At 41.6% G+C, this 27,180-nt stretch overlaps 2 protein-coding genes across 3 annotated transcripts in view; one reads left to right on the forward strand and one right to left on the reverse strand.

Annotated features, from left to right (window-relative positions):
• Positions 1-27,180, forward strand: part of LOC144769423 (proteinase-activated receptor 3-like) — a 67,685-nt gene that overhangs the window by 14,951 nt on the left and 25,554 nt on the right. Inside the window, exon 1 of one of the 2 annotated variants that reach the window (XM_078653519.1) lies at positions 4,174-4,246. The exons of the other annotated variant lie outside the window; for it this stretch is intronic. Coding sequence (XP_078509645.1) covers positions 4,234-4,246 — 13 coding nt within the window. The 5' untranslated portion in view covers positions 4,174-4,233. Of the gene's footprint in view, positions 1-4,173; positions 4,247-27,180 lie in introns of those variants that run through there. 2 annotated transcript variants of the gene reach the window in all.
• ARAP3 (ArfGAP with RhoGAP domain, ankyrin repeat and PH domain 3) overlaps positions 22,093-27,180 on the reverse strand; it is a 680,145-nt gene continuing 675,057 nt past the window's right edge. Inside the window, exon 34 of the mRNA XM_078653517.1 lies at positions 22,093-22,163. Within this exon, the coding sequence (XP_078509643.1) occupies positions 22,119-22,163 (45 nt within the window). The 3' untranslated portion in view covers positions 22,093-22,118. The remainder of the gene's footprint in view (positions 22,164-27,180) is intronic.

Genomic DNA, 27,180 nt, shown 5'->3' on the forward strand with positions numbered 1-27,180 from the left:
CACCCATTAGGTGGGGGAGGCGAAGTGAAGCACAACCTCAATTCCCCACCATCTTGAGGATGGCGGACCTAGCCAATCAGGGACAGGTTCTTGCCCCCCTCCGGCATGATAGTGGTGTACCCACCCCAGGGAAGGGACAAATTGGCCCCTGTCATTACCTACCTGTAACACCCCAAAATCTAGTATTTAGGGGGGACCCTGAACCTTGTTTCCTCAGATCCAGACAAGAAACAAGAAAGAAGATAAGAAGAAGGACTGAAGAGCCACGCAGAGCTAACAAGAGGACGACGCCCACTGACTTGGCCCCAGCCCTACTGGCCTGTCTCCCCCTCGAACCTGCTCCTGCGAAGTCCCAGTGTGTCCTGCAGCCAGCAACCTCAAGAAACCTGGAGGACCTGCCTGCCTTCACTTCCTAAGACTTCATCTCCAGTGAACACCGGATTTGTTCAAACTGCAGCTTCTGGTGACAGCCAGAGACCGCGAATCCAGCCCACTCTGCACCCTGCGAACCCGGCCCGAGCTTGAGTGAAAAAACACCAGTGGAAAAATTCCCCGGGCGATCCTGACCCGAAATCCGGCAACCCCTGACCTGCCTCAAGCCTCCAGCCGACGACTGCAGCCTAAATCCAGAAGGCCCCCACTAACCGCGACCAGGAGCTGGTAAGAAGGCCTGACCCCAAAAGGCACTCCTGCACCCGACACCCCACAGCCTTGTGTGCCCAAACCGATGGTGCCTATCCAACCCTTAACTACCCAACTTACCTCTCCAAGTGGAGGTCGCACCCAGAAGTACTTCGTCTCCCTGCCTGCAGTGCTTTTGCAAACCGGAGCTGCTCCTTAGAAAACAACAGGGCGCCCGATTCGAAACAGCACTCTGCAACCGGCCGCCCCAGTGCTTCTGCGGGTGCACCTTTTGGGTGACTTTGTTTCCCCATTTGCCCTGTCCTTAACCCTAGGAGCTTTGCTCCCACAACCCAGTGGCCTGCTTGCCAGCAGCCACCAACCGGAGGCCTCCTATCCCCCATTGGATAACATTGGGCCTCAACACTCTGCACACAGCCGCCCTAGTGCTGCTGAGGGAGCAACAACAGTGCATCACTGACCCTGGGAGACCCCTGAGCCTAACCCCAGAACCTTAACTCCCACAGTCGATTACTTACCTGTGAACCGTTAAACTGTTTTCCCTCCATAGGATAACATTGACACTTTTTCAGCAAAAAGTTTCTGTGTGGAGTTTTGAAATCTAAAAATATTCTTTAAAAATCGTACAAATAACCAAAACATGTTTACTTACCTGTTTGCAGGAAATGTCCCAGTGCTGAATATAGGTATCCAGCACTGAGTTAGAAAAGTGATGTGAAAAGTAACTTACCTGCAATTTACTGGAAAAGCCTATTCATTTCAATGTACTGCTCCAAAAAGTTTTTGTGTGTGGAGTTTTGAAATCTAAAAATATTCTTTAGAAATCATGCGAATAACCAAAACGTAATTAGTTACCTGTTTCCAGGATATGTCCTAGTTCTGAATCTAGGTGTCCAGCACTGAGTTAGAAAAGTAACGTAAAAAGTAACTTACCCATAATTTACTGAAAAAGCCTATTCATTTTAATGTACTGCATTTGCTAAGTGTGGCAGCTTACTACATCCCCTGTAAATCAAACAAAGTACTATTTCTATTGCATTTTCAAACTGTTATATATCCAGTAACTTATTACTGAAAAGTATTTAATGCTTACCTGTGCCAGGCTTGCTTGGTTCTAAAAATAAAACAACAGTATATATTTTTATACAAACACAATTGGCCTAGAGTTCAGTTATTGAGTGTGTGAATTCAGTTGCTGACTGAGTGTGTACATCAAATGCTTAACACTGTCCTCTGATACTGCCTTACTGCTCGACCTCTCTACAACAGTTAGAGAGTAAGGTTCTATCTAACTTTATCCTCTGGGATCCCTTGGTCTCTATACACACTATACCTCATTTTGGTGTAGTATATATAGAGCCACTTTCTTACAGCACCAGTGAACTGCTCCGACTAATAAAGTGAACGTCAACTGAACTATGCCCCAGAGAAGTGGGGTTGGAAATAAGATGGTGGTCATAATTTCTAACAGTTTTGACACGCCGTACCATTACGAGATGGAAATGAAGGTCATAGACACGGTAACCTGCTTGCACTTCCCTCTCTTAGGCTGCACCTGTCATGTGTGTTCTCTTGCATAATCTATATGTGTTGTATTATGTGCTAGGTATGATAAAGTACTTTTCCTTTTTTATAATCCTCAAGCATTGAGCTGGACAGTCATTACTGAGTTCTATTGTGTGATTGTTGAATCTCTAACCACCCCACAACGCTGTTCGCCCACAGGCCCACAAAGGCTTTGAACTGCCACCCTTGGGGCCTCATTTATGAGGGCATGCGTCACTTTTGCGCTTACAGATACGTCAGAAATACTGACGTATCTGTAACTCCTTGCGACATGATGCGTCATACAGTAAATATGACGCATCAGGTATGTCGCAAGGAGTGCGCACTGAGAAGTGACGCATCGCTGCTTTCACGCAGCGATGCGTCATTTCTCATAAATGAGGCCCTTGGTACCCTGAGAGTCAAGTCTTGAAAGAGCGTACTTGGTGCTCAGCTTTCAATAACTACACAAGGTCAGGCACTGGGACAGCAGAAGTAAAAGGCCGCAACACCTGCATGTGGTGAGACCCCCAAAATGTTTGCAACAGGATATCGTTAAATGTGTTTAGCAGTCACAATTCTATTTACAGACTTTGGAACAAATGCAAGCCTCTATATTAGGGTGACCAAATGTTCCCTGTTGTAATATCTCATGTATAACTTACTTAAGTTTTGTACCTAGTATTTCGCAGTTCATAAGAAAGAATGAGCCATGGCAATATGCGTTTCACTTGGTTTGGTGCATGTTTTTACTTTTAATCTGATCATAAAATGTGCATCTATTAGGAGGACGTTTCCTACAGAATTCCGCTTAATGTAGATTACATTCCTTTGCTCATGAGGTTATATTATCTTTTTACAAAGTCGACATGGTATACACACTTGTCTTTATCTTGGTTTTTGATTTAAATGCACATTGACTGAACACATACTACCACCTGTTGTCTTAAACACGTGTATTTCTATCAGGCAAACAGCATGCCTTACGTGATCCTACAAGATCCATAGGTGGTTTGGTGCAGCCATCCAGACTCACCCAGAGCACACCATTACCACCATGTCCACCTTTCATGTCACAGCCATTAAAGAATGTGATTTCCTTCATTTAATAGGTACTGTTTACCTATATTAACCTTTGAAAACAGGAAAAACACATCTCCTTTCTCACTAGGCATAGCTCTGCCCCTTCTCCTTTGCCATTAGAAATGACATGGGTCAGCATACTTTCATTTTTCGGTCTCATCTGAGACAGCGTCCTTTGTCTTGTAAAACATTTTTACAGTTAAATAACGTAAAAAGGACTTAATGCCTACCCATTACTTACCCTTAGTTGGCTTTAACTCATTTTCATTTAGTTGCTTCTCATTGGTCAACACATGCCGGATTCACTTTTTCTTTGTGTGTTTGACCATTCCGTGGAGCATAGACCAAGTACTGCTTACATTCAGCATCCAGTATCCTCCTACGGGAAGCTTCATGAGGTACTTTAAAAACAAATGTAAGATGCAGCATGCCATGAGAGAGCTAGAGGTCTGCAGGTCATGTCCCCCCGCTACGGTCCAGCTGCTTGTCCCCCCCACCAAACATTGTTGCTTGCATTTGGCCCTCCCATGCCCTTCTGCATTTTGTTGTTTTTACTTTCCCTTTCTCCCTGCACCAGAACGGTGGTTTGATTTCGACTAACTTATTGTGATTCTTTTTAACTTTCGTTTTTATCATGTATAGTTTATGATGTCTTTTAATGTTTATTGGTCTATGTGTACCTTTATTGGTTTGATTTTTTAACCAAATAAAGGAATTTTACTAATTATTACATCACTGTCCATAAAGCATGGAAAAGATCACTCTAGATGCACCCCTCCCTCCATCGCAACAAAGAATTTTGAATTGTAGGGTTTAGACACCAAAACAAAACAGCCATACAAACAGATAATTTACTGTGCAATAAAAACAATACAGTTCCTACCTTTCACCAATTCTTTTTTTCAGAAGGAACTGTTTCCTACAAGAAGAATCTGTTAAAGCTGCTGCGAGGATCTAAAAGAGATGTTTCACTTCGGTAAATACATTTATTGCAAACGGACCCTAAAAGAATAGGCTGGTTATCATGGAACGGTGAAACAACCTTTGCTAAAAAAAGAAATGTGAATGAGTACGGAGGATAACTTCGTCATTAAGCACTTGAGTGTAAGGGGCTCATTGGGATGGCAGGTGCACCCGGACTCCGCTCGCCATCCCCGTGGTGTTTGGACTGGCTGCCAGACATGCGGCGGTCCCGCACCACGAATTAGGATGCGACCGCCACCATAGCGGTCGCATTCTGCAATTTAGCATTGCGGCGGGTGCTGCTGACAGCAGCACCCGCAGCGATGTTAAAATCGCATGGCCAGCATTTCACTGCACCACATGGCAGGCACCACATGGTGCCTGCCACTTGGTGCACGAAATGTAGGGGGGTACCATAGGTATTTCCCAAGTGCACCCCACCTCCCCCAGATGCAAAGGGGGCCCGCAAGGGCCCCTAGACCTAATCCTCGCCAGCCTTTCCATGGTGATGCCTCCATGGAAAGGCCTTCCATTTTCCACATCCTAACATGGCGGACGGTGCCTGCTAGGCACCGCCACCATATTAGTGACCCTGCTCTGCCCAACAGGCAACCGTTAGGATTGCCACTGGCAGTAAAGCGGCAGACAGACTTTGTGTCCGCCACGATACCCATCGCCATCGTAATTTGGCGGTTGGTAAATCTAATTATGATCGACACGGCTGGACCGGTGTTGGCGATCGTTCTGCCATCGTAATGAGCCTCTTAGTTCTGGTAACATTTTAATGCTTCCAGTTCACTCACTCTGCTTAGGGAAGTGATTGAAACCAAGGAAACTACCTTCAGTGATTATACTGCAGAGAAAGTGAACAAATTGGTTCATAAGTTGGCCCGATAAATCATATTAGTACTACATGTGAACCCTAAGCTGGGAGAGGGACACATTTAGGAGGAATTCTGCTCTTTAGAACTTCCAAAAAGCTTTATTAAAATTAAATGGGTGACATTGTTTAGCAAATAAGTCAATACAGTAAGCTGTTATAGCTGTTATTTAGGGTAACATTACGCACTGAAACCTGTAAAGGATTAGCTTGCGACCAAGCTCAGTAATGTGCAAAATGTTTCTATTTAGCTGAGTCTAAGCCTTGTAGAAGGAATTCCTCCTTTCTTTACAACTGGCATACAGTCATGTGGAAGTATTCAGACTTCAGGGGTCAGATAGCTAGACTGGGAACTGGGATATGGGTGTACAATTAGCCCTGTTTTTAGGTCTCGCGACCTATCGATGCGCGCATGCGCATCGAGCGGAGCGAGAATTCAAGTCGGCAAACTGCTCGTGAAACCACCAGCTTTTTGCCTGGCGTTTTCACGAAGTTCACGTGAACCACGTGATCAACACGAACGCGCATCAGCCTCCCTCCCTCCTAATTGCATCTTGCCGCAGAGCACATCAAAGGGCTTCGCCCAGCGTGCGCTCTGCGGCTTCTCGGCTTCTCCTCCCCTAACTTCCTTGCATTTCTCCTCCCCCTCCCCAGCCAGCTTCCCCCAGGCCGTGTTCCCCCGTCCACTTGTAATTTTCTCCTCATGTTACGCTACGCTCACAATCAACAATTGCTTTCAATCACGGTCTCTTAAATTCTTGTATCTAATTTTTTATTCATTGTATTGTATTGTAATGTATTCTTTAAATGTTAATTCATCCAATGTAGCAGTCTTAATATCTTCAGTCACAATTTATTTTTTATTTTTATGAATGGTTCACAATTTCCCAAAAAGGTTTTATTTCTTTCAAACTTTTTATTTAAACTGCCCAGTGCCTCCTTCGCGCAATTATTATCCTTCGCGTTACTTCGGGTTCTTCGTAAATCAAGAACGAGAAAATTTCCTTCGTCGTGAATAGTACCTCTTCGCTTTCTAGCATTGATGCGTCACAGCACTTGCGCATGCAACATCCTTCTCGTGCTTCACTCGCGCTGACTCCACGCACCACTTCTCGCGCTTCACTCGCGCATGCCGCCGATAACGGTAACTTCACAAATTTTCTTAAATTCAATTATGCTCATCACTTCGAATTCCACTTGCGCTCGCTTGCACTTGGGCTCACCTTTATTCTTCTTTTTGTCACGTTTTTCACTTATTGTTGTCTTACGGATCCTCACGTATTCCTAAATCATCAACTGCTAATTCCTTTTCTCCGTGGGTCCTTGCAGGGTTGCCTCTCCATCCTCCATTGCCAAATTGTAAAGTAGACTACTCAATTTCATGTAAAGGTTGGATCTTTATTTTGCAACTCCGCTTCTCACTTTGCCAGCTCAGCTTCATACAAATCTACCCAACTGTCTTCACCTCGAACTCCCACCCCGCAAATATTCTATATTCTACCTGGTGATGTAAGATACACTCCAAACATGGAATGTATCAACACCACAGAGAGACACTCTCTGCCCATTGCCAAACGGAGCTGACTTAAACAAGCATTGGCATTGCCAATAGGTCTCGCTTGTGGGACCTTATAAGTATTTAGTTTTGCAGCACAATATCCGATTATGCAACAAGGATATTGTGCTGCAAAACTAAATACTTATAAGGTCCCACAAGCGAGACCTATTGGCAATGCCAATGCTTGTTGAGATAAGTCCTTTACTGGCCAGAAGTGTGTGATGTATGTGGACTAACATCTCTAATTATCTGTAATGCCACGCCTGTGTTGCTCATGTGGGAATAAAGAGTATCTTTGTCATGGATACTTGGTGCATTCAATGATCCACAGCAAAGTTGCTATGAAGTGGTGTTGTGGAAGCCTAGGAGACTTATTTTGGCATTTCTCTATGTCTTGGTGGCAAACAGATTTGTCTGTGGGGTCCCCACATTTGAAAATATTTGAGAACCGTACTGGTGTTGATTTTTCTTTCGCTGACCACTAATGTTGTTAAAAATAAAATAACACACGTAGGAAAGGCCGTCAATCATGCGTTTAATACAAAAAAAAGCAGTACAGCAAAAAGAAAATATATAATTGTTATTTCGACCTACCAGAGCACCGCGTGAAAAGGCTATATTGGAGTCTAATGCTAAATGACATGAAATTTCTGTCAACTCAAGTCGATGGAACCTAATCACATTAGAGAAACTTGTTACGTCCAGAAAATATATACAATGAACAGGTGGCAGGATCTTCTGCAGAAAGACCAGGACATCTATACGGAGAAGATATAATTCCTGATTACAACACTGAAGGGCATATTTACAAGCCCCTATTGCAACGGGAATGTCACTTTTTTTTAACGTTCCTGTGGCGATATGATCTCTCCCTTATTTACAAGGCAGTGTTAAGCCACTTAAATTAACGTAGCTTAATGCCGCCTTGTAAATAAGGCACCCTTTCATGCTATACATAGTGAAAGTGGTGGGTAATAGGTGTTGCGGTACGCGTTCCGCTGCAACACCCATTGATTTTGATGCTGCCCCATATTTACAAGGGTAGCGTACATATGGGGCAGCCCCAAAATCAAAACAAAAAAAACCTGGTCTTAACATGGCGCAAAGAGGAAAAATGCTTTATTTCTCCTCGTTTTTGCTATTTCTATGTCTGCTGCATTGTGCAGCACACATAAAAACAGCAAAACGCCATGCATAATTGTTTATGTTCAGGAAGGTGTCCCTTTCTGCACATAAACAATCATTTTAAAAATGAAGGTGCCGATTCACAGAACTAATCTGAGACAAAATCCTAAACTTACTACTTTTGGTATTCACAGAAGGCATTTAGTAGTAGTAAAGTTAGTATTTTGTCTTAAGTTAGTATGTTGTCTTAAATTAGGATTTTGTCTTAAGTTAATATTTTGTCTTAAGTTAGTATGTTGTCTTAAAATAGGATTTTGTCTTAAATTAGTATATTGTCTTAAATTAGCATTTTGTCTTAAATTAGGATTTTGTCTTAAGACCAAAAGTTAAGACAAAATCCTAAACTTACTACTTTTGGTAGTCACAAAAGGCATTTAGTAGCAGTAAAGTTAGTATTTTGAATCTATAATTCTTTTTTATAGTTTAACTAGCAGCCCGTCCCGACGTTGTCCGGGTATGAAATAGAATGTGTGTAATGTGTGTATTCAGATACAGTCATTCGCGTGTTCCCCCGCTTGAGGCCCAGCTGCAGCCCTGGTTGATGTTAGCAGGCGCGTGTAATTAGTGTAGTGATCCGCCGCCTGAGCCCGGCTACAACCCTGGCTGATGTTAGCCGGGTTTGGATCTAGCCCTGATCTCTTGACTGGGTGAGAGTACTCTGCTTAATTCAGAGACTCTGTCCATCACCACCCCTTGTTGTAAATAATTTTGTCCACCCTAAGCGTGGAAGGGTATACTCAGATGTGAGTCCCTTGCTCATTGCACCATCAGGATTCAAGCAAGCCGGGCCGAAGACGCCTGAAATGGCAGAAACCGGTCCCCGGAAGCTTGTTTCCTTCCCAGTGTAAGAATTGGCTTTTGTAGTCTGGTCTGCCCTGTTCCCATGATGCACTGGGCCAGGGACAGACTAATTTGCATACAGCCAGGTTCTGAAACTGGGATGGTGCAATGAGCTAAAAAACGGTGTTGGATCTAGCCCTGATCTCTTGACTGGGTGAGAGTACTCTGCTTAATTCAGAGACTCTGTCCATCACCACCCCTTGTTGTAAATAATTTTGTCCACCCTAAGCGTGGAAGGGTATACTCAGATGTGAGTCCCTTGCTCATTGCACCATCAGGATTCAAGCAAGCCGGGCCGAAGACGCCTGAAATGGCAGAAACCGGTCCCCGGAAGCTTGTTTCCTTCCCAGTGTAAGAATTGGCTTTTGTAGTCTGGTCTGCCCTGTTCCCATGATGTACTGGGCCAGGGACAGACTAATTTGCATACAGCCAGGTTCTGAAACTGGGATGCTGCAAATGAGCTAAAAAACGGTGTTGGATCTAGCCCTGATCTCTTGACTGGGTGAGAGTACTCTGCTTAATTCAGAGACTCTGTCCATCACCACCCCTTGTTGTAAATAATTTTGTCCACCCTAAGCGTGGAAGGGTATACTCAGATGTGAGTCCCTTGCTCATTGCACCATCAGGATTCAAGCAAGCCGGGCCGAAGACGCCTGAAATGGCAGAAACCGGTCCCCGGAAGCTTGTTTCCTTCCCAGTGTAAGAATTGGCTTTTGTAGTCTGGTCTGCCCTGTTCCCATGATGCACTGGGCCAGGGACAGACTAATTTGCATACAGCCAGGTTCTGAAACTGGGATGGTGCAATGAGCTAAAAAACGGTGTTGGATCTAGCCCTGATCTCTTGACTGGGTGAGAGTACTCTGCTTAATTCAGAGACTCTGTCCATCACCACCCCTTGTTGTAAATAATTTTGTCCACCCTAAGCGTGGAAGGGTATACTCAGATGTGAGTCCCTTGCTCATTGCACCATCAGGATTCAAGCAAGCCGGGCCGAAGACGCCTGAAATGGCAGAAACCGGTCCCCGGAAGCTTGTTTCCTTCCCAGTGTAAGAATTGGCTTTTGTAGTCTGGTCTGCCCTGTTCCCATGATGTACTGGGCCAGGGACAGACTAATTTGCATACAGCCAGGTTCTGAAACTGGGATGCTGCAAATGAGCTAAAAAACGGTGTTGGATCTAGCCCTGATCTCTTGACTGGGTGAGAGTACTCTGCTTAATTCAGAGACTCTGTCCATCACCACCCCTTGTTGTAAATAATTTTGTCCACCCTAAGCGTGGAAGGGTAAACTCAGATGTGAGTCCCTTGCTCATTGCACCATCAGGATTCAAGCAAGCCGGGCCGAAGACGCCTGAAATGGCAGAAACCGGTCCCCGGAAGCTTGTTTCCTTCCCAGTGTAAGAATTGGCTTTTGTAGTCTGGTCTGCCCTGTTCCCATGATGCACTGGGCCAGGGACAGACTAATTTGCATACAGCCAGGTTCTGAAACTGGGATGGTGCAATGAGCTAAAAAACGGTGTTGGATCTAGCCCTGATCTCTTGACTGGGTGAGAGTACTCTGCTTAATTCAGAGACTCTGTCCATCACCACCCCTTGTTGTAAATAATTTTGTCCACCCTAAGCGTGGAAGGGTATACTCAGATGTGAGTCCCTTGCTCATTGCACCATCAGGATTCAAGCAAGCCGGGCCGAAGACGCCTGAAATGGCAGAAACCGGTCCCCGGAAGCTTGTTTCCTTCCCAGTGTAAGAATTGGCTTTTGTAGTCTGGTCTGCCCTGTTCCCATGATGCACTGGGCCAGGGACAGACTAATTTGCATACAGCCAGGTTCTGAAACTGGGATGGTGCAATGAGCTAAAAAACGGTGTTGGATCTAGCCCTGATCTCTTGACTGGGTGAGAGTACTCTGCTTAATTCAGAGACTCTGTCCATCACCACCCCTTGTTGTAAATAATTTTGTGCACCCTAAGCGTGGAAGGGTATACTCAGATGTGAGTCCCTTGCTCATTGCACCATCAGGATTCAAGCAAACCGGGCCGAAGACGCCTGAAATGGCAGAAACCGGTCCCCGGAAGCTTGTTTCCTTCCCAGTGTAAGAATTGGCTTTTGTAGTCTGGTCTGCCCTGTTCCCATGATGCACTGGGCCAGGGACAGACTAATTTGCATACAGCCAGGTTCTGAAACTGGGATGGTGCAATGAGCTAAAAAACGGTGTTGGATCTAGCCCTGATCTCTTGACTGGGTGAGAGTACTCTGCTTAATTCAGAGACTCTGTCCATCACCACCCCTTGTTGTAAATAATTTTGTCCACCCTAAGCGTGGAAGGGTATACTCAGATGTGAGTCCCTTGCTCATTGCACCATCAGGATTCAAGCAAGCCGGGCCGAAGACGCCTGAAATGGCAGAAACCGGTCCCCGGAAGCTTGTTTCCTTCCCAGTGTAAGAATTGGCTTTTGTAGTCTGGTCTGCCCTGTTCCCATGATGCACTGGGCCAGGGACAGACTAATTTGCATACAGCCAGGTTCTGAAACTGGGATGGTGCAATGAGCTAAAAAACGGTGTTGGATCTAGCCCTGATCTCTTGACTGGGTGAGAGTACTCTGCTTAATTCAGAGACTCTGTCTATCACCACCCCTTGTTGTAAATAATTTTGTCCACCCTAAGCGTGGAAGGGTATACTCAGATGTGAGTCCCTTGCTCATTGCACCATCAGGATTCAAGCAAGCCGGGCCGAAGACGCCTGAAATGGCAGAAACCGTTCCCCGGAAGCTTGTTTCCTTCCCAGTGTAAGAATTGGCTTTTGTAGTCTGGTCTGCCCTGTTCCCATGATGCACTGGGCCAGGGACAGACTAATTTGCATACAGCCAGGTTCTGAAACTGGGATGGTGCAATGAGCTAAAAAACGGTGTTGGATCTAGCCCTGATCTCTTGACTGGGTGAGAGTACTCTGCTTAATTCAGAGACTCTGTCCATCACCACCCCTTGTTGTAAATAATGGCTGATGTTAGCAGGCACGTGTAATTTGATTTAATGTGATAGTTCAGTAACAGCGCGCATGAGAGGCTGCAGTAATTGTCCCTGCAGACGCGCTCAGTCGCGTGTGCCCCCGCTTGAGGGCCAGCGGCGACCGTCTAACATTTAGAATTGTGTGAGTCTTGAATGATTGTTTCCTGCTGTTCTTATTTTTTTATGACCCACACCGACGTTCTTCGGCCTGAGTGCTTTTTAGACGCACCCAGGCCAAGCACACACTGTGTTTGGCCCTTTCAGACGCACCCAGGCCAAGACACACATTGCATTCAGCACCCCCCGTATGTGTGAGACAACAGGCAGTCCCCGAAGGGAGTCTTGCGAATGGTTCCTTACCACGCTTAGAGGTGAACGCCTTTGTGACGCCCCCAGCACACGGCCACAGCAGACGATCTGATTAATGTACGACCCAGATGGCATGAAGTGCGGAATGTAGCACACGCCCCCAGCGTTTGTCACGCCTCCAGCGTGCCCCTTGATGCGGCGCAGTTGCGTAATTGGCGCTTCACATTGCATGAAGGGCGGACTCACGCCCACAGCGCGGACACAAGCCCACAGTGTTTGTCACGGCACCAGCGCGTCACGCCACCAGCGTGTCACGCCACCAGCGTGTCACGCCCCCAGCGTGCCCCTTGATGCGGCGCATTTACGACTCACATGGCATGAAGGGCGGAACGTACCATACGCCCCTAGCGTTTGTCACGCCCCCAGCACATGCCCACAGCAGAACGCAGGCACGCCCATAAGGGACTACTTTGCTGGCACGGTTCTTTTACCTTTTAAATGTATACGGTGGCCGTCTGCATAGCCTATGTCTTTCTGCTGCAACTGCCCTTTCCAACGCTATATTGGGTGTTGTGATTGGTGCTGTGGTTACTGAGATTACACGCCTCAAAGGTTTGGGCTCTCTCTTTATAATATTAGTATGGATTAGCAATTAATCTTGTAGTAGTGGGTTGTTGAGTTTGCAGGGGAATAGGGTGAAAAGTTATTTAAATGTAATTGTTTTTTCTAATTTGTTTATGTTATTCAAATATTTCATTGTTAATTAATTATGTCGATTTTTAATGAATTAATTCTTGTGTAAATTATGTGGTTTAGTTAAATTATTTAAGATTTTATTGATAATTGTATTTAATAATATTTCTACTATGTGTTATATATCGTTGTTGCTCATTTTATTTGTTCTATTTAAGTAGTATTTTCATGTTATTATTGTTTTATTTATAATTTAATTTACTTTTGATATTTGTGTTTCTTCTGCGGGCAGTAGGGATGAAACTGCATCTTATCTAAATGTTTTAAATATACAATTTTGTATTTACACAGTACATATTTTTAACTATAATATGTTTAACTTCAATTTTCCCATAGTTAGTAGAGGAGGACAGATATCCAAACTTTTCAGAATAGTATGGATATCTGTCCTCCTCTACTAACTATGGGAAAATTGAAATTATACATCGATTATATCATGCTCATAATAAAGCCTTAGAAGGAGGTGCAAGCAAAAGCTTTTGAGATTTTTGAACAATTTGAGTTGCTTGGCTGTTATAAAATCAATTAAAAAACCCAGAAATAATACAGTGTAACTGTGAGCCTTAGGATTTACATCCCGATATTCTACCCTGTTTGAATACAAAACCAAAAAGATATCTGGGTGTTTATTTTACGGCTCAAATTCTGAATTATATGATTTACATTTTGCCCCACTTCTGCAAAAAGTTCATGACTTATTCTGTCGATGGAATTCTCTTCCATTAACCATATTGGGTAGGGTCACATTGATTAAAATGTCTGTTCTTCCGCTATTTAATTTCTTATTTTTCGCGATTCCCTATGTCTTAACTGCCTCTTTCTTTGCTAAATTAGAGTCTACGTTTACATATTTTCTCTGGGCAAGAAGGTCCCCCGAATTGCACTTAGCACTTTATATAAGGAGCTGGAAAATGGTGATTAGTTCTCCCTAACTTTAAGGATTATTGTTCTGCATATTTTGCACAATATATGTCCAGCTTTAAGTCAGAAGTACAAACAGGTTTATTTATTAATTATTTTATGAACTTAATTTGTAAAGAGAATCAGATTCACTGCCCACTAACAATCGTAAAGCTCCTAAGCTAGTACGTTATAAGTGTATGCAGTGGTTTTTCTATAAAATCAGACTTTTTATAGAAGATATTCAATCCCTGTAATGAACTCCTCAACTCCGTTATCTGGCCTCATTTCACTATCTGGGATTAGAGATTCGTCGGCAATTACACAAAAATGAGCCACGGCTGGCTTTGGGAAAATCCCTGATTGCCTAAGGAATAATAGATGGCTTAATATAGTTGAAATGTCTTATTTAATTCCAAATGATTTCCTTCTCCTTGGTCATATAACATTTTTAGTAAATTTTTGAGTAAACTCAATTAGGTTCAGATAATCGAACGGAAATGCTTAGTATATGAATTACTAGATGAGCTCAAAGTTAAAAAACCCGGGGAATGGAAAAAGCGTTTAGCCTCTATCAAGGGTATGGATCTTGTGGAGAAAGCAATAACTAAATGGGGAAAACATGAGGAGATGGAAATCACAGTGAGTATGTTGCCAGTAGTCAATAATGTCAACTTGTGCACTCTAAGGGGCACGAATTGGAGTAGGATTTTTTAGGAAATGGCTACTTTATAGAACCCCACTTTCCTTATCTAAAGTTTTTTCCAACCAGTCTGGACAGCGCTTTCGTTGCCTAAACCATCCTTCAGCCAATTGGACACATATCATATCACAATGCCCCTTGATCCAGAGGTTCTGGAATGACATTTTTTGCTATCTTGACACCAAATGTCTAATTACAATAGATTTCAATATTCGGCTGATGGTGTTTGGCTATGACCCAGATCTTCATCTTTCTGACAAGGTGATCAAATTATTATATATCGCAATGGCATTCGATAGATCACTTTTGCTTCAGATATGGCAATCAGATCTTATACCAACTAAGAATGAATGGGTCCGGAAAATGAAGCAGGGTAAAAAAAATGAACGAGTCTATGCACTGCGAATTGGGGGGATTAAGAAGTTTGAAATGGTTTGGGCAGCCTATTTCGATTAAGATCTTAAAATTGAGCCTATATCTCAGAAGGTATTTTCAGCATGTTCGAATCCTATTTATAGTAATATTAGCATTTTTTTTTACTATACAAGACTTTAGATTTTATTGCTACATAGCTGTATTGATTGATATAGGATGAAATACTATTCTGGATATACTTGCTGATTTCTCTGCATATGTTTAAGGTACCCAAAGCTCAATCAATTGTTTAGTTTGTGTTAATATTGGCAGTGGATGATATTCCAAAATATGTATTTTATCTGTCGAATCCTGGCTTAAATGCATATATTGTCTTTCTTTTACTGATTTTAGTATGTACTGTTTTCAGGCCTACTGGTGTTATTTAATGATTTTGTATTATTCAACACTTTTTATTAATTATATGGGTGTATGTATGGATAAAAAGGTTATTTTTATATGTATTTCAATAACAAATAAATATACTTTTTTTTATACATTTTAATTATTGTATGTAGTTAGGTATTTAAATGTATTTCTAAAAATGATTATGAAATGTATTGATGAATCAGTGGCTGTATGTGAACCCTCAGAAGGGCATCACTTTCACTATTGTTGCTGGGATTGCAATGGGAATAGTTAATCTAAGCCCTCTGAAGACAAACACTTTCCCCATTTTTTCTTAGTGTGGAGTGGAAATAGTAAATCTTACCCCTTCGATGTCCAACACCTTCCCTTTTGCAGCTTATACTTGAATGGGAATGGTAAATCTAAACCTCGAAGTCCAAAACTTTCCTCATGTTTGCTTACGTCAGAGTGGGAACACATGCTTATTTTTGTTAACATTGAAATTCTTATATTATTTCTCGTATTTTTTACCACGTTATTGCTTTTGTATTTTTTTTTAGTATTATTTTTTAAACAAATTGTATTAATTTAATTCATTATATATGTCTTTATATATATTGTTTCTTTTTTTTGTTTATTTTGAATATTGAAGTAATTTTTTATCGTAATTATTTAGTTTTACTTTTTAATAAATATATATGTCTATATATTTTATTTACAAAGTAAGTTTAAAAAACTTAAGTCCAGTTGTTTTTGATGTGTTCATTTCAATATATAAATTAGGTTAGGTAGGTTAGATATATTTGTTGGTTTCATATATGTTTGTTAATTTTAGTTATATGTTACTGTTAATCTGTCTCTCTCTCTCTCTCTCTCTCTCTCTCTATATATATATATATATATATATATACAGATATATATATATATATATATATATATATATATATATATATATATATATATATATCTATATATATATATATATATATATTTCACAAAATCCTTCTGCAAAAGACAAATAGATGGATCTCACTCTCGTAGGTTTTGCAATTTTTCTTTTTCTTTTTACCTTCTCATTAACAGGGATACAGGCGAGATGGACCAACACGTTTCGGTATTACCAAATACCTTGATCATAGACAAAAAGCTTGCACACACTAATGAAATACATTCAAAAGTCCTTACATCATTTCCTGTTTGATGTCACAAGCGCCCCCTGAGTTTTGTGGGAGATGTAGTTTCCTTCAAATGTCTGTTTTATAAGTGTAATACGTGAAAGCAATTTAAAAAATAAATGTATATATTGTGCCAAAATTAATCAAAGAAACAATATATAATAAAGTGCCATATAGTGATAATTATCATACTATTACATAATTGAACGAGGATCTAGGTCATTTGATTCAATTTTATAATATTTCCTCTAGGTCATATGTCCTTTTTTTTCAATGTCCTTATTTCCCTCTAGTGGGGCTAGGTTGTGGTCGTTGCTTCAGCCTCAAATTGACCTTGTCACCTGATTCATTTTTTATTTTATCCGTATTATTTCTCATTTCAATGACGAAGTGTCATTTTTCTAATTCTTTTTTCCTTTCTGTTTTTCTTTTTCCTTTGCTTTCCTTTCCACTTTGTTTCCTCTTTGTTTTTTCATGCTTGAGGGAAGTTTGTTAATGAGTTTATAAATGAATATACAGTTCTTTCAATTGATTTAGGCAGCAAGTGTTTGCAAATTCAGGATATGTCGCAATTGTTTTTGGCGCAAGATTTTCTCTCTGTTACGGCCACGTTCACTATTCGGCACTGTTTCAATACCATGGAATTTAAGTAGCTTCCACTTACTTTGGTGATGCTGTTCCATGTGTCTTGCTACTGCGTTTGTTCTGTCTCTGTTTGTTGTTGCTCTCACGTGTTTCATTATTCGCTTTTTCAGCGCGCAGATGGTACTGCCCACGTACTTCGGTGGGCATGGGCATTCCATCACATACACTGTGAATTAAGTTTTGCAGGTAATAAGTTCTCTGATTTCCCGCGTTTTGTTATTAGCCAATTTGATTTCTTTAGTTTCTTTAGCAATTTGACAAAATTTACATGTGTGACATTTTATGAAACCTTTTGTTTTTAGCCATGTATCATTCTATTTCTTTCCCTTGAAATGGCTATGTATCAAGAGATCCTTTAGATTTTTTGCTCGCCAATAGATAATCGTTGGATGTTTCCTTCTATTTTGCTCACAGTGTTGTCAAGCTGCAAGATCTTCCAATTTCTTCCCAGGATTTTTGTTATTTCCTTACTTTCCTGAGAATAATCCGTAATTAGCCTGATGGGTTCAGGGTCAGATTTCTCTTCCGTGTTCTTTGGCATAAGACATTCTTCTCATGACTTTTAATTTGTTTTCTCACAACATCTTTTAATTATTCTTTTGTTGCATTTTCTTCGTTTAAGTCTTTCCGCATTTGCTAGACTATGTTTCTGCCATTCTTCTTCCTCACTACAAATTCATTGAATTCTGAGGAATTACTTGTACGAGATGCTTGAAATTAGTGAATGCTGATGGAAACTCGTTGCTTCTAGGGTGGCATTTGTTGCTGTCTTTTTTCAATGTAACACCGTATGGATTTGATTTCCTTTGATATAAATTTCTGTGTCCAAGAAAACCACCCGTTCACTACTCATTTCATAAGTGAACTTTAGATTTGTATCACTGTTGTTGATGTTTTCAAAGTATTCTTGGAATTCCGTCTTCGTGCCATCCCAGATGATCAATAAATCCTCTATAAAACGTATCCAACTGATGATTTTGTTCATTGAATGATCATTTTGTGAGTTCCAAGCCACATCTTTTTCCCACCACCCCATCGCTAGGCAGGCCTAACTGGGACTAACTGGGACTAAAAGAAAATCCCATTGCGGTCCCATAATTTTGCCCATAGACCTCTTCGCCAAATAAAAAGATGTTTTTGGTTAGACAAATTGAGATAATTTCTAATAACATCTTATTAGGGTCACTGTATTGGATGTTTCTGTCTTGTAGGAAAAAATTGCATGCTTTTAATCCCATATCATTCCCTATATTTGTGGATAGGGATATCACATCCATAGTTATTCGTTGATATGTTCCTTGCCATGGAGTGTTCTGCAATATCCTTAACAGATCACTGGTGTCCTTTATGTAACAGCTGAGTTGGGTTACATATGGCATCAAAAATTGGTCAATATAATTCGCCAGTGGGGCGAGGATGTGGTCGTTGCTTCAGACTCAAATTGACCTTGTCACCTGTTTCATTTTTTATTTTATTCGTGCTATCTCTCGTTTCAAATGACAAAGTGTTATTTATTCCAAGAAGCCGTTATTCAAGATCTTTATAAATTGAAGGACTCCAAATATAAGGACAACTTGACACTTTTTGATGCCATATGTAACCCAACTCAGCTATGGATGTGATATCACCCTCGATACTCATGGGGCGCTTGTGAAATCAAACAGGCAACGATGTAAGGACTTTTGAATGCATTTCAGTAGCGTTTCAAGCATTTTCTTAAGAACGTGATCAATGTATTGGTAATGCCAAAACGCGTTGGTCTATCTCGCCTGTATACCTGTTAATAAGAAGGAAAAAAGAAAAAGAAAAATTGCAAAACCTATTAGTCTGTTACAGAAGGATTTTGTGAAGTATTTAGCGGCGTGGTTCTGCTGCGGGATATCCCACCCATAATCAGCGCTGCCACAACCCGATGAAAGGGAACCAAGTTGGAAGAATATATGTGTGTGTGTGCACATATATATATATATATATATATATATATATATATATATATATATATATATATCCGTCAGTTACCAGAATCCCCAAAAGATTGAGGCGAACACACAGGAGGCTTCATGGAGAAAACAGCAGGTTTATTTGCATCGCGCTCGTGGTAGGGAAAACAAAGCACCTGCCTCACAAGTTCATGTCTGCCAAACGCGTTTCGGGAACACCCAATTCCCTTCTTCAGTGGCATGAATTTCAGAAAGAAACTTCTTCGTGGCTTTTTTATGCAGAGAGTCAACGCCTGCTCCTGGGGAGGAGCTTAGCCGTACCTACGGCCTTTTGGGAGTTGTAGTGTCTCTTTGTTATTCCCAAGTGGGTGAGTCAGTTCTTTCAAAATAATTTCCAAGTCTTATCCATCAGGCTGAGACATCCGTCTATGTCTCCACTCTCACGCAGCTTCACTGATGCAAATCGTGTTCGTGTGAGCATTCATTGGTAAAATGCTCAAGCGGCTCTCCTCCCAAGCAGACTGCCAAATGGTGCTGCGGGTCCGTATTAACAACGGCGGGTCCTCCTCGCGACCTTGGGCGGCCGCAAAACATCCGTCAGTTACCAGAATCCCCAAAAGATTGAGGCGAACACACAGGAGGCTTCATGGAGAAAACAGCAGGTTTATTTTACCAGTGAATGCTCACGCGAACACGATTTGCATCAGTGAAGCTGCGTGAGAGGGGAGACATAGACGGATGTCTCAGCCTGATGGATAAGACTTGGAAATTATTTTGAAAGAACTGACTCACCCACTTGGGAATAACAAAGAGACACTACAACTCCCAAAAGGCCGTAGGTACGGCTAAGCTCCTCCCCAGGAGCAGGCGTTGACTCTCTGCATAAAAAAGCCACGAAGAAGTTTCTTTCTGAAATTCATGCCACTGAAGAAGGGAATTGGGTGTTCCCGAAACGCGTTTGGCAGACATGAACTTGTGAGGCAGGTGCTTTGTTTTCCCTACCACGAGCGCGATGCAAATAAACCTGCTGTTTTCTCTATGAAGCCTCCTGTGTGTTCGCCTCAATCTTTTGGGGATTCTGGTAACTGACGGTTATATATATATATATATATATATATATATATATATATATATATATATATATATATATATATATATATATATATATATATATATATATATATTCAATCACTTCCAATCGCTGGTTATCCTGCCACTTCTGGCAGCGGATTTGCAGCGAGGTAGCGAACCTCCCAGTATTTTGTCAATCACTCCCTTATATAAATCTTGAAGAAAACAAGCCGCAGCCCAATTCCTTAAGCGTGAATATTTTTATTAGTTACAGCGAAAACGCCTGATGCATTTCAGAGCTGGCTGCTCTTTGTTCCTGGGTCCATCACTTTTGCCTTCTCCATATGTAAATAGTAGTGCAATTTTCAAAAAAATAAAGGTAGGACTACATGATCTTATACACTGTAATGCAACTCAGCGGCCATTTTGAAATGGTAATTTCTATTCCAAAAAATCAATCATAACTTATTTTATATGCTAATTGTCTAAAGCAATTGATAATCCATTGGTTAATTTTGAGAATTTTGAATACATGATTCAATTTTACAGCATTAAACCATAATATTTTATAATATAGACAAACTAACTCAAGATTCACATGTCCTCATATTTTTTGTTTCCCTAAAGATTCTATATTCATGTCTCAATGGGCAATTAACTTCAAATACCCTCTTTAGTGTCCCTTTTGATATTCTGTTTGCCCCAGTGGGCTCTATCCATTCTGATCATGTACCACAAAAAATAATCTTAATATTCAATCAATTTATCAAATCGGTCAACCAACTGCTCGAGATCGCGCCAGATATATCCAGCTCCTTTGCATTCCTCTTCTTTATATGATGATTGTCTCCTACAATGATAAAACCCAATGCATGATAAATTAAGACCAGCCCTATTGCCATTTAAAACAACACACCTGAAACTTAGAGATGCATATAAATTACAAAATTATTCTTCTAAAGATACGCTTACTCCACTTATAAAGTTTACCCTAAGTGAGCAGATAACTCCTTGTCTTTATTCAAACCTGGAGGATGCATTGTCTCATATTTTATCTAGACTGTAGACGTCACAATTCTTCGAACTCTATTCCCTCCTCTCTCAGAGATAGGGATTCTGTCAATGGCACAATATTTGAGTAACCTCACATCCTTATCATGACATTCTTTAAAGTGTTTTGCTATGGGATATTGTTTGTCTTCTCTTGTTATTGCTCTCAAATGCTCCAGAACTCTTTTCTTTACTTTGTGGATTGTGCTTTACTTTTACTAAAAACATGATGTATACCTTTTAATGATGTACACCTTTTAAAAGTGACCTGTGGATTCTCACCTACATGTTTTATAAGAATATCATCAGTTCTCAAAACATGCCAGAATTTCTTAAGGCTTTGTTTTACCTCCCATGGCTGGTTACTAAATGAGGTGATAAATCTAACTGGTTGCTCTTCAGTCTTGTCCTTAGCTCTCAGAATCTATAAATCTTCCCTTTTTACATCTCTTACTTTACTACAGGCCTTTTTAAGTAAAAGTATGGTTCAATCACAGAGCAACATAAACACAATACAAGGTGTGTATGTATATGGAGAATGCAAAGCCTGTAGGCTCAGTACCAGCTGTAACTCAATTGAACTATCGAAGAACAAAACACCATATGTGATTACAATACATCTAACCTGTAACTCTGATTTTTGTGTATATGTGCTAACTTGTCCATGTTCATTGTTGTATATCAGGAGCACAATCCACAAAGTAAAGAAAAGAGTTCTGCAGTATCACTACTTTATAATTCATATACAGATGCAGCACATTTTCTTATCCTTTATTTCTGACTATACTACTCCCTTTTGATAATGTGACTAAAACCACAACTCCCAGAATGCAAATAATATAGATGTATCTATTCTGCACATAATGCTTAGACATTTAAAACATTATAATTTTGAAAAGGCATTGCTCATGGTAATTTTGAACAGTACTAAAATCTTAAACACATTAACCCACTACCAGATAAAGTTCATCTGATATATTTATTTTCACATCACTCCTATACACTTTTTAATCAAACTCCCATTTACGCCTTTATTTGTAATACATATTTTTTAAATAATAAAAAAGTTATATACATACCGGTGAATTGAGTTTGTTGATAATATTGTTGTTTTATTTCTTTCTGGATAGTGTTAACACTGTTAGGATCTGCAAAAACTAAGCACAAGAATGGTACACCACTCTCATATAAAGCAACTATAAAATGGTAACCTCTTCAACTTTCCACTCTATGACCATGAGAAAGGCAGCAAACAAAATCATATCTTTCATTTTAGATTTCTGCATCTCCACTTGTGAATGGTTAGCATCTGTTAACACTTTCCCTCTGTTCCAAAACGAGGTTCTTGTCTCCACGTGTTTGAGATGTTTTTGTGATCATCACAGAGTCTTTGCGAAACAAACAGAAGCCCATACCAATATTTAGCTTCAGTTTTTTTATTTAAATACTGAACAAGAGTTTATTACATAGTCCTGAGTTGGAAATGAAAGGTTGCCATTACTTAAATTGTGTCATAACTCCTCAACTTAAAAAATACTCTGTCTCTTTAACACCCTTCCCCCCATTGCACACTTAGCTCAGTGTACCTCGCAACCCTGTGAAACCAGTAGGTCACAAGTTCATAGCACATTCTAGAAGGAACATGAAACTTACAAATAAGATAGAGCAGGTGTGGTTTACGCCTCAATTTCAAAAGCATATCTATGTCTGTATTATTTTTTTTTAAACAACAGCTAATAATAGGACTTGTTGCTAAGGTATCCTACAAGTTTTATTCACTCTCTTGCTGACAGCTTCCAATAAAATATATCTTTAAAAAAACACGCCCATTTTAACTGCTTTTCATTTGGAAAACTAGCTAATTCATCTCCAGCCTTCTCCTGACTGCTATTGCTCCTTCACTTCAAAATGCTTAGTGTGGGCCACAGCTATGTGCCCATACCAGTACTTGCACCCCCCCTCACTCCTCCATATAGCCGCTCACACACTCACTCATTCACACAGCCTCTCACACCACCCTGGGGCTGCAGGAGAGCTGTGTGGACCCCCTGCCTTTATTTACTTTGTTTTGCCCCGTGGAGGTGGTGGTCCCTGGGGTGCAGGCGGGCCTAGTGGGCCCGCCCGCTTCCTTTTTTTGAAAGTGCCCTGGGGAGGTGGCCATACCCGGGGATTTCCTTAAGCCTTGAATGGGGCCCCCATGCACCCCTCATTTATGTTTATAATACCCTCATGCCCTCTGGATGTGGCCTACCCGGGGGCTTACTTACAAAAGATGCATGGGAGCCCTTGCTTTTTTTCAGTTTTGCCGTGCATCCGAGGATCCCCCCCTATGATTTTGCTGCAAAATCTATAAAATAATTTTTTTTTTAACCCTCTGCGCGCTCCCTGTGGGACCCCACACCAATTTAATGGGGTCAGGATAGCCTTAGCATGCCCCCCTTTCTTTATTTTTTACGTTTTGTGGTGGGACTCAACTCAAGCAGAGTGCCAAGATGGTTGCCAACAATTCCTGGTTCAAGAATTGGCAGCCAATCAAATTTCCGCACTGGGACTGCTGGCTCCACGGAGGATCTGCGTCCCTATATATATATACAAATTTGGATTTCCCTTAATATTTCCAAAACTACTAAATGGATTTTCACGAAATCAGAAAAAGCACTATCTGTGGACCAAAAGCTAGCTTTCTGTCAAATTTAGTGTAATGCCATCCAGCGGTGCGGGCTGTAGTCATATCCAACAGTCCTGTGGGAATTAACATGGGCACAACGTGTTTTGGAACCCCCTTTTTTGTCACCCCCCCATTTCACAAATGACCCAAAACCTTCCAGACAACAGCTGAAGTAGAGGGCACATTTTGGGGGATATTTCATGAAGATTAATCAATTGGCGCCAAAGTTATAAGCAACTGAAAATCACATTTTTTTATAGAAATTGGGCCCTAACTATAACTACCTACTGCGACCCCCAGTAGGTAATATTTATACCTGAGTATATAGTCACTGAAAAAAGCACAGGTTAAAGTAACATTATAGTTAGGTAAATTTGTCAGTGACAACATTAACTTTTTGAGCTAGAAAAACCCCCACAGAAATTCACCAATAACTATAACTTGCGCCCCTGTCATGCACTGCTTATGATCTCACATATGAAATCACTCATGGCATGTTCTATGACATCATTTATGATATCACTGATGACTTCTCAAGTGACATTATTGATGACATCACCTTATAAGTCCGTGGGGACCATTAGTTTTATAATTAAAGGGGAGAGGGGCCACACAGCCCTGCCTCCCCAAATCTTGTTAAGCCATGCGGACCACATCCCCCAGGGCCAATTCAAAGAGTAATGGGAGAGGGGTACTCACCCGGAGTCTCTTTAGGCCCTGGGGATCCCATCCCCTAGAGAATATATTTTTTTAACGAGACAAGGCCCCTTTCCCCAAGTGAATCAGCTCTGGGTATCCCATCCCCCAGGGTACTTATTTAAATAAAGGGAAGTAGTTCTGTGTGGCCCCCTCCCTGAACCTTGTTAGGGCCTGGGGACCGTATGCCCAAGGGCTCCTCTTTTAAAAAAAGGGGAAGTTGGTGTGTAGGGCCCGCACTCCCTGGGCCGATTTCAGCCACATTGACCCCATCCACCATGGCCCAGGTCGATTTTCTGGGGAGGTGGCGTGCTTCCTCCATTCCCGGGCTGATTTCGGTCCTTGGGACCCTATTCCCTGCATGATTCTTAGGGGGAAAGCAATATTTTGAAAACCCGCTCTCAGCGGGCTAGTGCATTTTTAAAGCTCCCGCCCACTGAGAGCAGACCTGGTATTTGCTCCCACTTGATGGGAATTAAAAAAAATTATCCTACCAAATGAGAGCAAACACAGGTTTCCCTACCCGTGCTGCCCCTACCCGGGGGTGGGCTCCCCGGAGCATCTGAAGGCTTGGACGGGGGGCAATGCATCCACCCTTCCCTTTATGAACAACCCCCTGGGGAGCGGCCTCCCTGGGCATAAGGCTATTAAATGCGACCCGGCTGCCATTTTGGTTTTTTGATTCTCCTTTTGGCCCCTGTGGGGGCTCCTTCTGGACATTCTCCGCTGGTCCTAGGGGGTCAGAGTATTCCTACCCTGAACCCTTATGTTTCTTTTTTTTTTTTACTTCAGGATAGATGACTAAGTCCCTGAGTCCTGTAATGGCTGAAAGCAACATTTTTCTTATGTTGCCGACAACTAATCAGACAGCTTGCTCCCGCTGGAGTCTGACTTCTGCAGGAGGAAGATGGTCCAAGGGAAATAAATCTGGGCCAATCAGAACACTCTATTTATAAATTGGGTCTACTACGAAGGTCACTCAAGACTCTCCTGGACCCAAATGTTCAGATATACAATTATTTTTGGCCTTTAATTTCTCAAAAACTACTGAACGGATTTACACCAAATTACAAAAAGCACAATCTGAGGAACAAGAGCTAGCTTCCAGCCAAATTTGGTGTAATTCCGTTCAGCAGTTTTTGCTGTAACCTTACCCAAGGAAATCTATGAATAATTCATGGGAATTTGCATTTGTGGGACCCCCTTTTTTCTCACTCCCCTCTTGACGGATTACCCCAAAAATTTCCAGGAAGGAGCTGAGGTGGATTACCCTTTTTTGGAAAGTTTTGTGAAGATCTGTCAAACTGGGCCAAAGTTATTAGCAAACCAAAAAACGCTCATTTAATGGAAAAACAAACCTAACTACGACTACATAGTGACAACCGCCAGTAGGTAATATACATTTCCTTTCACCCTCGGTACATCAAAGAATAGCGGGCACTCCAGACAGCGTGTCTTGAGTCATTTACAATCTTATTAGCCGCAAATTCCGGACACATATATTCTGGATATATATAAATATAAGCAATTCCCTTTCAGACTTGGACAGGCAATTCCCAAGCTTTAGTTGGACAGAAGGTCCTATGTATGGAATACTCTATTACATACCCCCATTCTGTAAATCTACTCACCTCAATTGCCTGTTTATCTAGCTTTTTCTAGTTTTTAAACAAAGGATTAGCATATGCCATACTTACCAAGCTATAAAGTGACAAAGCCTTTTGCCATTTTTACTGCAAAGGGAGGAAACACTATACAAATTCATAAAAGCAATCCCTGACACATGTTTTGCTCTTATTAGAGCTCATAAGAGCGGTATAGTTTAGTCCAGACACAAGGAAGCAACCATTATAAGTTAAAACATTGCCTTTTCTGGCTTAGAGCGCTACTTAAGTTATGCAACGATAAAAGTAGGGACCCATGGGCAACTTAAGTGGAGAGGAGTTCCTTTGTAAGGAACATTCTATAACACCACTGACACGCCAAATCTGTTAATTTCAAAAGTCTGTTTTTAAACAGAGGATTAGTACAGTGCGGTCTACGCCAAGCTAGAAAGTGACAAAGACTGTTCTCATATGTACAGCAAAAATAGAAACCACTTACCTTGCGAGTAGCGAGTGCAGGGCTTTGGTTTTCTTTTTTTCAAATAATTTTCCCTCATCGTCATTTGTTGACTCCCTTCCCACCCGCCTCACCACTCTTACCTGTAGGGGCCATTCCTGCAGTTACCCCTACTGAACTTCACTCATGGCAAGTAAATAGGGACTTACTTTCTTCCTAACTGTCTGTTGACATGTTACTAGCACAATATTCCGGAGTTATTAACTAAGGGGCTGATTACGAGTTTGGCAGTCCACTGGGCCATCAAACCCATGGTGTAGGTGGGGTAGCGGTTGGGGAGCGCTGCACCAGCGGTCGGACGCTGTATTGTGACTACGGCAGTCAGACCAACATAGGACCGTCACAACCACTGGGGACTGCGATCCCTCAAAATTGGAGGAGCGGTCTGGGGAAGCAATATGCTGGTGGAGCTGTTGCAGCACCGCCAAGCATATTAAGACTTTCCTGACCTCCACATCTTTCATGGCGGTGATCCCGCCATGAAAAGTGTGGCAGTAAGGAAAGTAAGGGGGGCCTATAGCCCCCCTGGTGCCTCTGTACATGCAGGGTGGCACATGGTGTGCCTCCCTGTGTGCATGCACCCCAGTTCCTGCATGGCATGGATTGCACAGTCCATGCTGTGCAGAAACTTGCATTGGCGCTCCCTTGGCGCCGCAGTACAAAGGCTCACTTATGAGCCTTAGAACTCA

The sequence above is a fragment of the Lissotriton helveticus genome, chromosome 7, assembly GCF_964261635.1.
Source record: "Lissotriton helveticus chromosome 7, aLisHel1.1, whole genome shotgun sequence".
NCBI classification, from domain to species: Eukaryota; Metazoa; Chordata; class Amphibia; order Caudata; family Salamandridae; genus Lissotriton; species Lissotriton helveticus.